Raw genomic sequence first — 17,666 nt, 5'->3', positions numbered from 1 at the left:
AGAATATTGAAAGTGCCATGGGCTGCCAAAAGAATCAGCAGATCTGTGTTGCACAAAGTGCAGCCAGAGTGCTCCTTAGAGGCCAAGATGACCAAACTTCGTCTCTCATACTTTAGACATATTGTCAGGAGGGACCAGTTGCTGGAGAAGGATCTCATACTTGGTAGGGGGTAGGGTCAGAAAAAAGAGGAAGACCCCAGCAATATGGATTGACAAAGTGGCAGCCTCAATGGGCTCAAGTGTGGCAACAATAGTGAGTTAGGTCCAGGATCGGGTATTGTTTCGTTCTGCTGTGCATAAAGTCACTATGAGTCGGTACGGACTCAATGGCACCTACACAAACAAACTGGGGTTTCATGAGAGTCCTGGTGTGGTGCTGAGGGTTAATGTGCTGAACTTCAAGCTCGGTTTGAATTGGAATATTGATGGTTCAAGCTCCTCAGAAACACTTTGGAAGGTCGCTATTAATCGGAACCTACTCGATGGCACTTAACAGCAACAACAGTCAGGTTTCAATCCCGGGACTAGTGAAAAACTACCAGTGCTATCAATTCACCTACTTTCAGATTAAACTGACTTCAAAGCATAAAGTCCTTTCTGGTGATAAAGGAATCCTTACCTGCTGTTTCTCTGTCCGCTGAGGTCAGCTCTCCATTGATCCCATTCTCTTTGGTATTTGAATAGGTGCCCTGTGGCCCATGGTCTCCAAAGGCCCCCTCTTCATCCTCTCTGTATGGGAATCCATTAGCGCTTCGGACAAGTCCTTCCCCTGCCCCACCTTGATCCTTAATCTCAGGTGGGTGTGGGTGTGCAGATGCCTCTGTTAGTTGAGCTGAGGTCCAGTGAGGCACCTTTGCTTCATCTTTCCGATCATCTGCCATTCTTTAAAGCCCTGTGACCTGTCCTGAGACAGAAAGAGGACAGATAGCCATCACTTTGTGAAAACCTGATCTGATAGTAATAGTACCAAGATTGGCCAGATTTATAGCTAAATAATCAGACATATATTCAATAGTCATAGTATAATCTCCAGAGGTAGTCACTCGTAACACCTTGGTTTTTACAGACTTTTTAGGACAAACATGGAGGTTTCAAAAGTTTATGGAAAAATTCAATTTTTCTGTGAACTTTTGTAATCCCCTCATATTTACTCATTTAACATACATCACTATCAGTCTATATAAGGAGCTCTGGTAGCATAGTGCTTATGAGTTGAGCTGCTAACTTCAAGGTCAGCAGTTTGAAACTACCAGCTGTTCTGCAGGAGAAAGACGAGGCTTTCTGCTCCTGTAAAGACTTATTTACAGCCTCAGAAACCCTATGCATTGTCACTATAAGTCAGAACAGACTCCACGGCACACCACCACCACCATCAGTCTATATGTACGGTTATAAAATTTATTTTCACAGCAGTGTTTGCCACTTAAGGACATGCTTAACTAAGTTTCATTGGCATATGGTAGAGTCAAAGTATTCTTCACACCATGAGGAAAACAAAGAATGTGGAAAGTGGACAGATAACACGATGGGAAGAGGGATGTCAAGAGAAAATGCTGGGTTACTGAAATTCACTTTAAATACTACTCTATTAAAAACACACTGTCAGTGAAACCTGGAAAATACAAAGGCCAACATGTCGGCCTTTTCAATTGCTTAGATATTCAGTTCAGACTAGAGATGGATATGCTTTTCTGGAGACCATGAATGAAAAGAAAACAGCTTTAATATGAGTTTTCAACAAAACTTCCTGAACTTTATCTCTAGATTACAAGGGAATGACATTTTCCTACATCACATATCTATAGTGAGATACGACAGGAATATAGTACTGGGCATAAGGTTTTACCACCTGGTGTTATCTCACAGAGAAGCCAAACAAAATCTGGAAAGGTTAAATCATTGATATTTATCAAGGAACTGTAAACAATATCAAAGGCTGAATTCACTGTGGGTTAGGTGTTCTGTACATGTTACATGAATGGCAAATAGTGTATGCCCTTCTCCTACATGCTGATGCTGCTATGTTTAGGGATGTAACTGGTGAGAAGTGATTCAGAACTAAGGTTTACAAAGCTGATGTTAGCAATACAGGATATTACAGATAAAGAGGCTCTGACTTACAGGTGGGCAGACTCTTGCCTCAGCAAAATCTATCTAATAAGTCTTGAATTTTTTACTTTTCCTTTACCACATGAGCTTATTTAAAAATTCCATACTCTTAAATGGTCCTATCTTATTTTGTATGTGTGGCACTGTAGAATCAGTATTCAACTGTGAACCACAAGGTCAGCAGTTCAAACCCACCAGCTGCTCCTCAGGAACCCTATACAGGGCCACTGACATGACAGCACTTAACAACAACAATAATTTTGTATGCAGAGTGAATACTATAAATAGGAAAGTTTACCATAAGGAAACATGGGCCACATCAACGTAGCTTTTAAAAAGCTAACAGATTTTTTTTTTTTCCTTTTTAAGAACAATTTTAGATGAACAGGAAAGTTGAGCAGATACTCTTGGTCTGGGCCCAGCAGTCAGGAAGTCAATTCTAATTCACATCTGGAAGTTTTCTCTGCATCTGCTCAGTGGTGCACAATGCATCCCAAACCAAATTGCCACTGAACACTTTTCCTGATGCCATTTTGATGAAAATTTCTGAGAAGATGTAAGAAATACTGAGGTTTGTACCTTAGCCCATGTTTAAGTCTGAGAGTTGAGCCACTATTCAAATACATGAAACTGCATGAGCACCTGTAAGTCCTAGTTGAAGATGGCAGCTTTTCCAAATTCCCAGGGCTCTCAGATACAGAATTTTCATTGACTGAAAAATCCGTATCTTGAATTTAACAAACCATCTTGCAAGGGGAAAGTGTTAGATGACTCTACTTCAAAGGTTATGATCATTTGCTATCAAGATATCAAGCATTTAAAAAATAAGTTTATTTATGTTTAATGCCTAAGAGTTTAGGATTCTTTCTTCTTAATCAATCAGTAAAAACTAATTCTGGAAGAAAAAAAGCTTGGCTAATCACACTTATTTTAATTAATACTAGAGTTATAAACAAAGCATATTTATCGTATAGTAAGCACATATGAATTGATAAGATAATCCTCCTTATAATGTATGCAGATTAATTAGCTATGACGTTCTGATTTGCCAGGTTTTTGAAATGTACATAAGTCTAACCATCTATCAAGTGACAGTCATCTAAGACCATTTCAAGTTAGAGCTGCCAGTGTTAAGACAAAACTACTTTGACAGAAAATATGACTTGAAAAGATTGCCTGACTCTAGGGAAAAACTGCTTAATCAAAGGAGACACTGCTTGGTTACACTCACTTAAAAATCACATGATATGATTAAAGTACCACCCAGATGGGAAATTTTACTGAAATTTATAATCAAAAGTTTGAGAATTATCTCAACTGTTCAACTGTATTTGAATATAGCTAAGAGTGTTCACATTCACTTTTAATTCCTTGCTAATTTCTCAGAATAGTGTGAATCTAGAGTTAAAGAAGATAAGGCAGCTGACACAAAGGCAAACCTCCAAATCTATAAACAATCTTGTGAGGTACCAGGAATGTTAGCATTCCATTCCTACTGTGTCATGGGAGTCACTCTGCTCTCCAAACTGCATAGGATTACAGTGGTTTAAAATTGACTGGTTGCCAAACAGCTGAGGATCTGCCATACAATCTGTCACACAATGATGAGAAGATACCTGAATTCCTCCTTTGCCCTCCAGATTCCCATACACCACCTAGTTTCATAACGTAAGCACAAAAAAAAAAAATTTTTTTTTGGAGAAAGTTAAAAGGAAATTAATTTCAAGATTTTTAACAATGTTTAAGGGTTTGTAGGATACGCTCTGGACTGCTAATCACAAGGTTACCAATTGGAGCTCCACCAGCAGCTCTTTGGGAGAACAATGAGGCTTTCTGCTCCTGCAAAGATTTACAGCCTTGGAAATCCTATACAGGGTCCCTAGTATCAACCCAAAAGAAGGCATTTAGCAATTACATCAACAACAGTAATGTTTAATGGGATTTACATTAACTTTACCCAAAGATTTTGGTCTTTGTCTTTGGTTCCTGAGATACAACATCTAAAACCTTGAAATTTTCCAAGAGCCTGAAGTGTCTTGTATAAGTTTCCAGAGGACATCTGAGAGTTTACGCTAATGAAGTGACTCAGGTGGGGGGTGGCCAAGTGAGAGAACCTCATAATATAAATTGACCTCAGGGAAGAGGGGGCATGATTCAAATGCTCATGCCTACATAATTAGATCTCATCAAGGCTTTAGATACAGACACTTCATGCGCTGTCTGGTTAGTGAAAGTCAATGATGTATGAGGGGGAGTGTTGTTGTTGTTGTTGTGAAGTGCTGTTGAGTCGATACCAACCCATAGTGATACTGTATAGGGTTTCCGAGGAGCAGCTGGTGAGCTTGAACCACAAACCTTGCAGTTCAAACAGCTTTGTAGTCTGGTGCATAACCCACAGAGCCACACCAGGACTCCATGTGGGTGAGTAGTGTATCCCTTTTTGGGTCATGGAAGTTTTGTGTTGGGAATCCTCCCAGAGCTCACCTTATGTGTCTCTACACTGGTATCCTTTTTGTGGTAATAAAACTGTAATCATAAATATCGTGTGTTCTGTGAGTTATTGCAGCATATAATCTAACCCAAGGGAGTGTTGTTAATTGCCGTCGAGTCGGATCTGACTCATAGCAACCCTGCATAGGGTTTCTGAAAAGCAGCTTTGGATTTGAACCGCTGACCATGTGGTTTGCAGACCAGTGCTTATCCTACAATGCCACACTCAAGGGAGTAGTGGAAATCAACAAGTCAGAAGTGAGGGTACTGTGGGTAGCCTTAAGCTTGTTGTGGGTCTGTGAAGACTTAGGTAGATGTGGCAGTTTGGAGCACTGTTCTCTGAGGCCTGATCTAGCTCTGATTGAACAGTGTCAGAAGAAGCGTTGCATGGGCAGCTGGTGTCAGAACACAAGTGCAGCAGAGCAGCCAAACTGATACACTGAACTGAACAGAATTGAACTGACCCTCATAAGGTGAAAAGAGAAAATGGGAATTTTATATCTTCCCACTCACTATTACAAGAGGAATATGAAGCTAAGCACACATGAGTGGGGACAAAGTCAAATATGGCTTGTATTTTCAAAGAAAACTCCTAAATTCAAATTAATATTAATATTGCAATGAGATATTATACTTGGTTTTGCCATACTATGGCTAGGATATTACATATTAGAATGTCTACTATTTCCCCCCAATGGGGACTGTTGTTACTAAATGTTGTAAAGTGGTTCTGACACATAATGACCCTGTATAAGGTTTTGGAAGAGATAAATCTTCGCAGAAGCAGAAAGCCTATCTTTTCCCCATGGAGCAGTTGGTAGGCTTGAACAATCAAACTTGTGGATCACAGTCCAGTGCTTATTAGACAGAGCCACCATGTTCCCCCGATTAAAATATACAACTGAACAAAACAAGACAAAGCAAAAACACTGAGAAGATTTATGCAACCCAAAATTCTACCTCCAAATTTATAAGAATCCAGTTTAAAATCATATCTTTTGTAACATGGTTTTCCCTTTTAAAAGAATCTATACAATAAATTAATTTAAATTGGATTACAGAAATAAGAAAAAGAAAAACACAAACCATGGATCTTTGCTATGACTTTGCTCAATTTCTTAGATTATTAGATAACTCATCTATTTTCACATTTTCCCTTAATTATTGGAACTTTAATTTTTAACTATAGTATTTCCCTCATTCTAAGTATTTGCTGCTCTTTCCTTTCCTTTATTTTACATATACTTGAATTGTAAACCTTATCAAGTCTTTTCTGTAATTGTTGTTATTGTTAAGTGCCATTGAGTTGGTGCCAATCCATAGCGATCCTCTATAGGGTTTCCTAGGGAGCGGCTGGGGAGCTTGAACTGCCAGCAACTTATATTTTGTAAATAAACAATAACAATACGGAGCTCTGGTAGTGTAGTGGTTACGAATCGGGCTGCTAACCTCAGGGTCAGTAGTTCAAAACTACTAGTGGCTTCACTGGAGAAAGATTGAGGCTTTCTGCTCCCGTAAAAATGTACAGCCTTGGAAACCCTGTACAGGGTCGCTATGAGTCGGAACTGACTCCATGGCATATAACTGCCACCCTATATATGGAGCCCTAGTGTGGCACTGCAGGACAATACACTGCAAGGTCAGGTTGAGCCGCAAGGCCGGCAGTTCAAACCCACCAGCCACTCCTTGGGAACTCTATATAGGGTCATTATGAGTGGGAACCAACTCGATGGCACTTTATAACAAACAAAGACATATACTGCTTTCCAACATTTTACTTTAGGCAAGGTTTTGTAGAGAAAATCAAGTATTATTTAGGACACAATAGCCCTGATGTTGCTATTGTAATGGAGATAAAATGAATAAAATATTGATACACACATAATTCAACTTCCTAGATGTGTTACAGGTTAACAAATTCTAACAGAAATATTTGATTTCTTGGAATAGTTATCAACATTACAAACATCAAAAACAGTTTTTTCACTATTGCTCATCTTCCATCTTCCAAGTACTCGTTTAATTGCTATTTAAGTAAATGCTGTTAATAAGTAACTACTATCTGGTAGCATAGTGGTTACAAATAGGGCTGCTAACCTCAAGGTTGGCAGTTCGAAACTACCAGCTGCTCCATGGGAGAAAGATTAGGGTTACTGTTCCCGTAAAGATTTATAGCCTCGGAAACCCTGTGCAGGGTCACAATGAGTTGAAACCGACTCCACCATACTTAACAACAACAAATGCAAGGTTGGTGGCTCAAGTTCATCAGTCGCTCCTCGGAAATTCTCTACAGGGTCACTATGAGTTGGAATCAATGACACTTATCAACAACAACTACATAACAGATTTGGAGTCCTGGTGTTGGTGCTGTAGGATAAGCACTGAACTGCAATGTCAGTTTGAACTGCAAGGTCAATGCTTTGACCTCATCAGCTGCTCCTCAGAAACCTATACAGGGTCACTGTGAGTCAGAACCGACTTAACGGCATTCAACAGCAACAACAACATAATGTATTTGGAGTCCTGGTGTTGGCGTTGTAGGATAAGCACTGAACTGCAAGGTCGGTTAGAACTGCCAGGTTAATGGTTGAAGTTCACTAGCTGCTCCTCAGAAACCCTATACACAGTTGCTATGGATTGGAACTAACTCAACAGCACTTAACAACAACAATTATAGAAGTAGTTTTAAAGATTTAAGTACGTTATTGTTGTTGTTAAGACTTGGCTATCCAATGATTTAACCTATAACGCCACACCAGGAGGTAGCTAAACAGCACACTATTGTCACTTCCCTCTAAGCGTTATAAAACCATACATACACTTTGAAAATTAATGCATGTAACAGCTGACTTGAAACGATAAGCATTTCATCTGGAACTCCATCTGTCATTCAGTTGCTTACACATTAAAAATTAACAATAGTTTGATATACTCTGATAACTCCGATATCTTCTGTCTTTTACAGCAAGTTGAGTAGATGTATTTGTTTTCTCAATTCAAAATTAGACCAAAAAATAGTTCCTGAGTACATATGCCCTGAGGACTTGCAGACACAAAATAAAGTGCAGCTGTCACATTTCTTCCAATAATTTAAGGGAAAAAAAATAAAAAGTAAAGAGAAACACCAAGAAGAAAATGTCCCTGACAGCTGTGAGGTCTTCCTGAGTTATTCATGACTTTGCTAGTGGTAAATCCAGATTTAAGGATGTCAATTGCAGATGCATTTCACTAATGAGGAAACATTTTCTCATGATCACTTATCTAGTTGGAAGTGTTTGTATGTTTCATTCAATCTATGAAAAGGACTGTACAGAAGTATGATGCACACAACCAAAATATGATAGTAATAGGTACTGTAGGATAAGTACTGGACTGTTGTTAACTGCAAGGTCAGTGATTTAAAACCACCATCTGCTCCTTAGAAATCCAATACAGGGTTGCTATGAGTCGGAACCAACTCGACAACTCGAACCAACTTTACCCCAACCACTACACCACCACCTTGGGCTGTTTTGTCATAAATTCTGTATCAAATATTTGTTGAATGAATTAATCATTAATCCCTTATCTGGATAGAAACACAGGGAGAAAGGTTCTGCTAGCTTTGAATGGTCTGCCAACACTAGCTCAATGTGAGTGACCAGAATGGTTTTGAACCTAATTTTCAAGGCTAATATTGTATTAAGAAGCAACTCTGGTAGTGTAATAGTTACAAGTCGGGCTGCTAACCTCAAGGTCAGCAGTTCGAAACTACCAGCCATTCTGAGGGAGAAAGATGTGGCTTTTTGCTTCTCTAAGGAGCTCTGGTAGTGTAGTGGTTACAAATTGGGCTGCGAACACCAAGGTCAGCAGTTTGAAACTACCAGCGGTTCCGCGGGAGAAAGATGAAGCCATCTACTCCCGTAAAGATTTACAGCCTCAGAAACCCTGTTCAGGGTTGCTATGGGTTGAAACCGACTCAACAGCACTTCACAACAACAACAACAAAGATTTATAGCCTCTGAAACCCTATGCAGGGTCGCTATGTTGGAACCCACTCTATGGCACACAGCCACCATCACTACTAAAATGGTACAAGAGCTAGGACTCAAATTCTCATTTCATTCAGAGAATAAGGAATCTAACCCCACGTAGACTGCACTGGTGTTGTTAAGTGCCACTGAATCAGTTCCGACTCATAGTGACCCTACATAGGATTTCTGAGGAGCAACTGGTGGATTTGAACTGCTGACCCTGTAGTTCACAGTCCAGTGCTGATCCTACTACGGCACCACACCAGGAGTCCAAAGTATATACTTGTTGTTGTGAAATGCCGTCAAGTTTCTGAGGAGTAACTGGTGAACTTGAACCACTGAACTTTAAGTTCAAACTGACTTGCAGTCCAGCACACTGACCCACAGTGCTACACCAGGACTCCAAAGAATACATTACTAGATCTAAAATAAGATCTAGCAGATATAGTAGAGTTCATGAGACTCATGAGTTTGGAGAACTCTTTCAAATAAACTACTGTACCCAAACTCAGAAAAACTTTTCAAATCTTGCAACAGAAAAGCTTTTGATGATCAACGGGCTTTTGATCTTAAAGTGTATTTAGCCAATGTATCTCAAAGTGCTTTTTTAGTCCATTACCTCCAACATGTTGTTGTTGTTAGCTTCTGTTGAGCCGGCTCTGGCCCATGACTACCCCATGTACAGCGGAATGGAGCCATTGAGATCCACAGAATTTTCATTTGCTGATTTATTTGGGTCTAGATGGCAGGCATTTTCCCCCTATTCTTTCTTAGTCTGGAAGCTGTGTTGAAATCTGTTCAGCATCATAGCAACATGCAAGATGAGGTGCATTAAGCCAGGCATCTAATTTGAGTCTCCAACACAGAAGACAAAAACTCTACCACTGAGCCACCACTGCTCCCCTACCTCTAACATACATCCAATAAATACTAATTTTTGGTCAAGGAACTTGGAAATAGAATAGAACCAGAATATTGTCAGATGTATTGCAAGGATATCAGCCACTCTGGTTGGCTGGCACTTCAACTGGGGAAGAGCTGCCTCCCTAAAGTCGTGCTGACCCTGATGATGCGAATGGAGGAAAGTTTTGGAACCTTCATTTGTTGATGGCGCACAACTTAAAATGGGGAGAAACTGCTGCTAACAAAGAGGAATAACTATTGTTGTTGTTGTTAACTGTTGTCAAGTTGGTTCTGACCCATAGCAACCCTGTATAGGGTTTCCAAGTTGTGGCTGGTGAGCTTAAACCACCGACCTTATGGTTTCAAACTGACTTTGCATTCCAGAGCGTTAGCCCACAGAGGTTGGAAAATATGGTCTTGGTGATAGAAATGATACTAGAGATCACATCACATGGCAGAAATGTGTAAGATCAATGACTTCTTCATTGCAAATACCATTTTTAAACATAGCAGATTTACCAGATGGAATACATAGAAATCAAATTGACTACATCTATGGGAAGAGATGGTGTAAAAGCTCAATATCATCAGCCAAAGCAAAGGCTGAGTATGAAACAGACTATTGCTCCTAAAGCTAAAACTGAACATAATTAAAACAATTTCACAAGAGCCAAAATATGACCTTGAACATATCTCACCTGAATTTAGAGATGATCTCAAGCACAGATTTCATGCATTAGACACCTATGACTGAAGACCCAAAGAGCTATGGGGTGACAACAAGAATGTTGTTAAGTGCCTTCGAGTCGGAGCCGACCCATAGCGACCCTGTACAGGGTTTCCGAGGGTGTAAATCCTTACGGGAGTAGAAAGCCTCATCTTTCTCCCGTGGAGTGGCTGGTAGTTTCGAACCACTGACCTTAAGGTTCACAGCCCGATTCGTAACCACTACGCTACCAGAGCTCCTTGACAACAAGAATATCATACAGGAAAAAAGTAAAGGGTCATTAAAAAGACAGGAATGAAAGAAAAGACTTAAATGGATGTCAGAAGAGACTCTGAAACTTGCTCTCTACTGTAGAAATGCTAAAGCAAATGGAAGAAATGAAGAAATAAAAGAGCTGAGCAGAAAATTTCAAAGGGCAGCTTGAGAAGACAAAGCCATGTATTAGAATGAAACGTGCAAGGACCTGGAGTTAGAAAAGCAAAAGGGAAGAGCACACTAAGCATTTCTCAAACCTCAACTTGCCAAATTAAAGGATTCCTGGTGTGGTGCTGTGGGTTAATGCACTGCACTACAAAATAGGTTTGAACCACAAGGCTGGCAGTTCAAGCTCACCAGTTGCTCCTCAGGAACCCCATACAAGGTTGCTATGGGTCAGAACCAACTCAAATGCACTTAACAACAACATGGGCATGGTATTGAATGATTCACAAAGTATCAAAAGAAGATGAAAGGTATACACAGAGTCACTGTATGAAAAAGAAATGGTCAATGTTCTACCATTTCAAGAGGTAGCCTATGACCAAGAATCAATGGTACTGAAGAAAGAAGTCAAAGCTACACTGAAGGGACTAGCAAAGACCAAGGCATCAGGCATTCATGAAATACACACTGAAATCTTTCAACAAACTGATGCAGCACTGGAGGGCACGCACTTACCTACTAGGTGAAGAAATTTGAAAGGCCTGTACCTGGACAACTAATTGAAAGAGCTGAATAATTTGTGCCCATTTAAAGATAGGTAACCCATTGGAATGTGGAAATCACTGAAGAATATCATTAATATCACATGCAAATAAAATTTTTCTGTAGATAATTAAAATAAGTCTGCAACAGTATATTGACTGGGAACTGCCAGAAACTCAAGCTGGAGTCAGAAGAGGACATGGAACAAGGAAGGCGTATCATTGCTGCATCAATTGACTCTTGGTTGACAGCAAAAGATACCAAAAAGACGTTTAATTGTGCTTCATTGACTATGCAAAGGGTGTTGACAATGTGCATGACAAGCTATGGATAACACTGTAAAAAATTAGTATTAGAGAACACTTGATTGTGTTCATGAGGAACCTGTACATAGACCAACAGGCAGTCATTCAAAAAGAACAAGGGGATACTGAATGGTTTAAAATCAGGAAAGATGTGCACTATGGCTATGTTCTTTTTCCAAACTTATTCAATCTGTATGTAGAGCAAGTAATCAGATAAGGTGGATTACATGAAGAAGAATGTGGCATCAGTATTGGATGGAAGCCCATTAACAACCTAAGATGATACAACCTTGCTTGCTGATAGTTAGGAGGACTTAAAATACTCTCTGATGAAGATCAAAGATCACAACCTTCAGTATGATTTGCACCTCACTGTACAGAAAACAAAAATCCTCAACAGTAGGCCATTAAATACCACCATGATAAATGGAGAACAGACTGAAATTTTCAAAGACTTCTTTTTGCTTGGTTACACAATCAACACTCACAGAGGCAGCACTGGAGTCAAGGAACTAAACGACATATAGTATTAGACAAATCTCCTGCACAAAACCTCTTTAAAGTGTTCAAGAGTAAAAATAACAGTTTGAGGACTAAGGTACACTAGACCCAAGCCATGGTGTTTTCAATTGGTTCATATGCATGTGAAAGTTGGACAATGAATAAAGGAACCCAGAGAAGAATTGATGCATTTGAGTTATGGTGTTGGAGAAAAATATTGAAAGTATCATGGACACCAGAAGAACAAACAGAACTGTGTAGGAAGAGGCAGAGCCAGAATGCTCCTTGGAGGCAACAATGGCTAGATTTCATCTCTCATACTTTGGACATATTATCAGGAGGAAACTGTCCCTGGACAAGGATATTATGCTTTGTAAAGTGGAGGATAATCAAAAAGAGGAAGACTCCCAAAGAGATAGACTGACACCTTGGCAGCAACAGCAATAGGCTAAAACGTGACAATAAATGTGAGGATGGTGCAGGACAAGGCAGTGTTTCCTTCTGTAGTACATTGTTGTTGTTGTTAGGTGCCATCGAGTCGGTACCAACTCATAGCGACCTTATGTACAACAGAACAAAACGCTGCCTGGTCCTGGGCCAACTTCACAATTTTTGCCACATTAATCCCACTGATGCTGCCACTTAGCCAATCCATTTCGCTGGGGGTCTCCCTCTTTTTCTCTGACACTCCACTTTACAGAATATGATATCCTTCTCCAGAGACTTCCTGACAATATGTCCGAAGTATGAGAGACAAAATTTGTCCATCCTGGCCTCTAAGGAGCACTCTGGATGTACTTCTTCCAACACAGATCTGTTGGTTCTTATGGTAGCCCATGGCACTTTCAATATTCTCATCCAACACCATAACTCAAAAGCATCAATTCTTCCATGGTCTTCCTTATTCACTGTCCAGCTTTCACATGCATATGAGGTTACTGAAAATACCACGGCTTGGGTCAGGCGCACCTTAGTCCTCAAGTTGACATCTTTGCTCTTCAACACTTTTCTTGTGCAGCAGATTTGCTTTCTTACGTCATTTGATTTCTTGACTGCTGCTTCCATGACTGTTGATAGTTGATCCAAGAAGAATGAAGTCCATGACAACTTCAATCTTTACTCTGTTGATAAGAACGTTGTTTATTGGTCCAGGATTTTTCCTTACATTGACATGTAATCCATACTGAAGGCTATGCTCTTTGATCTTCATCAGTAAACATTTTAAGTCTTCTTCACTTTCAGCAAGCAAGGTTGTATAATCTGCATATCACAGGTTGTTAATGAGTCTTTCTCCAATCCTGATGCCATGTTTTTCTTCATAGAATCCAGCTTATTGGATTATTTGCTCAGCATACAGGTTGAGTAAGTATGGTGGAAAGAATACAACACTTTCTTCATTTTAAACCATTCAGTGTTCCCCTGTTCTGTCTGAACAACTGCTTCTTGGTCCATATACAGATTCCTAATGAGCACAATTTAGTGTTCCAGAATACTCATACTTCACAATGTTTTCTATAGCTTGTCATGATCCACACAATCGAAAGCCTTTGCATAGTCAATAAAGCACAGGTAAACAATTTTTTGGTATTTTCTGCTTTCAACCAAGATCCACTGGACATCAGCAATGATATCCCTCATTCCACATTCTCTTCTGAATCCAGCATGGTGATAGAAATGTTGTTGGAAAATGCATGATAAAATTCTGCAAAGTCAATGAGTTGTTCATTTCAAATACCTTCTTTACACAGCATGAGAGACAATTATACACATGGACCTCACCAGATGGAATACATAGAAATCAAATTGACTACATCTGTGGAAAGAGACGATGGAAAAGCTCTGTATCATTAGTGAAAACAAGGCCAGGGGCAGACTGTGGAACAGACCATCCAATTGCTCATATGCAAATTCAAACTGAAACTGAAGAAAATGAAAACAAGTCCACGAGAACCAAAATATGACCTTGAATATATCTCATCTGAATTTAGAGATCATCTGAAAAACAGATTTGATACATTAAGCACTAAGGACCGAAGACCAGAAGACTTGTAGGATGACATCAAGGACATCATACAGGAAGAAAGCAAAAAGTCATTAAGAAGATAAGAAAGATGAAAATGGATGTCAGAAGAGACACTGAAACTTGCTTTCCAGTGTAGAGCTGCTAAAGCAAATGGAAGAAACTGAACAGAAAATTCCAAAGGTCAGCTCGAGAAGACAAAGTCAAATACTTCGATAAAATGTGCAAAGATCTGGAGTCAGAAAACCAAAAAGGAAGAACATGCTCAGCATTTCCCAGTCTGGGGGAACTGAAGAAAAAAAATCAAGCCTCAACTTTCATTATTGAAGAATTTTCTGTTGAACACAGGGTTGCTGTAAGTCAGATCAAAGTTGACAGCACCTAACAACAAAAATCTGTGGAAGAATAAATTTCTGGTTGTGAAAGCCATCCATGTATGGCAGTTCTGTTAGAGCAGCATTAGATAACTAAGACAATAACCCTGAAATGTATTAACAGAGGATGAAACTGATGTTATATAAGCATAACCCTTTTGATACACACCTATATAACCGGATAAATGGGTGGGACAAAATATCTGTATTAAATGCGTATTTCATTACACTAAAAGACTATGCCTGTCCTTGTGTGGTGCTGTGGGAGAAAGCACTGGACCGCAAGGTTAAGTTGAACCATAGGGTCACCAGTTCAAACTCATCAGCCACTCCTTGGAAACATATATAGGTTCACTATGAGTTAGAAGTGACCTAAGAGCACATAACATCAACAATAACAACTATCCCTGTAAAGAACCAAACAGCTAAATAACTATATTAAATGCTTTTTCTTCTAGAGAAAGGTAAAATATGAGTTACGTAAAGTATGAGGCACATCAGATACAGTGTATTTTTTTTTTTGTTTTTGTTTTTATGGATCTAAGGAAGGGTGCTGTCTATAACTATGCCCCAGGGGAATCTGAGCTGAACTGGTCAGACTTCAAGCAGTGTTTGACTTTTCTCTTTGAACAGTTGTATCTTTGGGCAGCCTGCAGTGACTTCTAGGAACCAGGTCAATTTTTATGGCTTGATACGTTGTGTCCAGGAAGACTTTTGAAGCGATATGATGTGACATAAACTCACTAAGCCCTCTAGACTTGAAACATACAGTTAGTCTATGTATATGTGAGGGTAAGAAACAGAGCTGGAAGATGTATTCAAGCAAACAAATGTCCACAGTGATTTATTTTTCTACAAAGACTAATAGTGCAATCTTATGCACAAAAGTTTAAATTTACGTATTGGTACTATACTTCAGGGGAGCAGGGTGGCTCCATAGCATAAGCATTAGACTGTGATTATCCAAGTCCATGGTACAAGCCCACCAATGAGGCTGCAAACAACGAGGCTTTTAGCTCCTGCAAAAATGTAAAGCCTTGGAAACCCTATAGAGAGTCGCTATGAGGAAAAACCAACTCAATGGCACTTATCAACAACTGTAATCCATTGCCAGCTAGTCAATTTCATTTCATAGTGACCCTAAAAACAGAGCAGATCTACCCTTAAGGCTTCCAAGGGTGCAAATGCTTACAGAAAGAGACTGCCACATCTTTCTCCTATGGAGTGGCTGGGAGGTTCAAACCTTTGACTTTTTGGATATCAGGTGTGTGCTTAACCACTTCAGGTGTGGCATTATTAGATGCTTGGATTATAGGCAACAAGAAGTCAGTTTAAATATCAAACCCACTTACCTACACGCAAGTGAGGAAAATAGGTCTGGGATTTTCAATGATAGAGATAAAGGTAAAACAAAAAAAGAAAAAGTAGAAGAGATGAAATGAAATATTGTTTTGTTCATGTAGGGAGAGGTGAAAATGCTAAGGGGAAGATGTCTAGAACATGAAGTATCTTATCTGTTAGGCTAGGTAATATAAACTTGACCATTGTTAATGACATACTGCTTAAAATATTTGAGCAGATGAATGATATAATGAGAATACATTATAACCGGTTATGCTCAGAAATGGGAAGTTGATCAATGCAACAATAATCCATGACAGAACATATACGATTTTGAGTTAATGTCAAAGTACAGATAGTTCCCAACATACAATGTATACAGATTACCAACAAATGACACAATTTGTTGGTAAATCGGTATACATTGTATGTTGGGAGATAACTGCACTTACAATTTCAATTTGTCCTTTTTTTGGCAGGTGTGTGTGTGTGGGTTACATCTTTATTGTTACATAGCTCACATGCAATGTTATAGCAAGTCATTTGCTGATGTCATTATTCTCATGCCAACACCCAAAGACAAAGATACGAAAAAAGGCAGTAATAATGAAAAAATTTTAATGAGGTATTTGACTTGTAACAGAGTTAAAGTAATTGGAATGGATTCCCTGCAGTGAGATTTGGGCAGGGCGAGTGTGGTTATTATACATAAAATTTTTAGGCACAAGGAGTTCTTTGGATATGCAATCACACAAAATAAGGCTAACATTTTCATGGGGGTAATCATATAGTAACCAAACACACAACTATAATATAACATTTCACATAGTTCTGTGTTCTGAGGGAAGTATAGGCAGGCAGGAGGGTATTATACTCGATAGGTGGTCAAGGAAGCATCTTTGAGGAGAAGGCTCAACTGCTGTGGAGGGACTAGCTCTTCAAGGAAGGCTGGGGGAGGTGTAAGTGCATTTAAGGCTGACACTGAATGAGATTCAGGAGGAGTACTATAAGCTCTGAGAGTCAGATAGAGTCAGGACATGTAAGATCTTGTAGTACTTGGTGAAGAGTTTGATTTCATTTCTAAATATATGGGAACTCCTTGGAGAATTTTGAACAGGATAGCAATCAAATTGACTCCATCTGTGGAAAAAGATGATGAATTGGTTCAATATTATCAACCAGAAGAAGGCTAAGGCTCAGCTGTGGACACACCATCAGTTGCTCTTATGCGAGTTTAGGCTGAAACTGAAGAAAACGAAAACAAGTCCATGATAGTCAAAGTATGACCTTGAGCATATCTCACATGAATTTGGAGACCATCTCAAGCATAGATTTGTCCCTTTAACACTAATAACTGAATAACAAGTTGTGGAATGACATCAAGAACATCATAGTCAAGAAAGCAAAAGGTCATTATAAAGCAAAGAATGAAAGAAAAGACCAAAATGGATGTCAGAAGAGACCCGGGAACTTGCTCTTGAATGCAGAGGAGCTAAAGTGAATGGAAACACCGATGCAGTAAATGGACTGAACAGAAGATTTCAAGGGTGGCTCATGAATACAAAGTAAACATTTATGATGAAATGTGCAAAGACCTGGAGTCAGAAAACCAAAAGGGAAAAGAACACATTCAGCATTTCTTGAAAGTTGCAATATTGAAGAATTCTATGTGCAAAATGTTGAAGGATGCAGGAAGTGTCGACAGAAGATGGAAGGATTATGCGGAGTCACTGTACCAAAAAGAACTGATCAACATTAAACTATTTCAGGGAGAGTATAAGATAAAAAACTGATGGTATTTGAAGGAAGTAGTCCAAGCTGCACAGAAAGCATTAATGAAAAACAAAGCTCCAGGTTTTGATGTAATGTCAATGGAAATGTTTCAACAAACAGATAGAAACTGGAAGAAGTTACTTTTCT

General features: G+C 39.3%; 1 protein-coding gene across 5 annotated transcripts in view; it reads right to left on the bottom strand.

Moving 5' to 3' along the window:
• Positions 1-907, bottom strand: part of MAP2 (microtubule-associated protein 2) — a 93,662-nt gene extending 92,755 nt beyond the window's left edge. For 4 of the 5 annotated variants that reach the window (XM_006872735.1, XM_006872736.1, XM_006872733.1 and 1 more), the window contains exon 1: positions 620-881. In XM_006872735.1, the coding sequence (XP_006872797.1) occupies positions 620-881 (262 nt within the window). Of the gene's footprint in view, positions 1-619 lie in introns of all 5 variants that reach the window. The other variant, XM_006872737.1, reaches the window with a different exon arrangement.
• Between the last annotated feature and the right edge of the window lie 16,759 nt (positions 908-17,666).

This window comes from Chrysochloris asiatica, unplaced genomic scaffold (genome assembly GCF_000296735.1).
Source record: "Chrysochloris asiatica unplaced genomic scaffold, ChrAsi1.0 scaffold00212, whole genome shotgun sequence".
Classification (NCBI taxonomy): domain Eukaryota; kingdom Metazoa; phylum Chordata; class Mammalia; order Afrosoricida; family Chrysochloridae; genus Chrysochloris; species Chrysochloris asiatica.
This window is presented reverse-complemented; position numbering and strand designations above follow the sequence as displayed.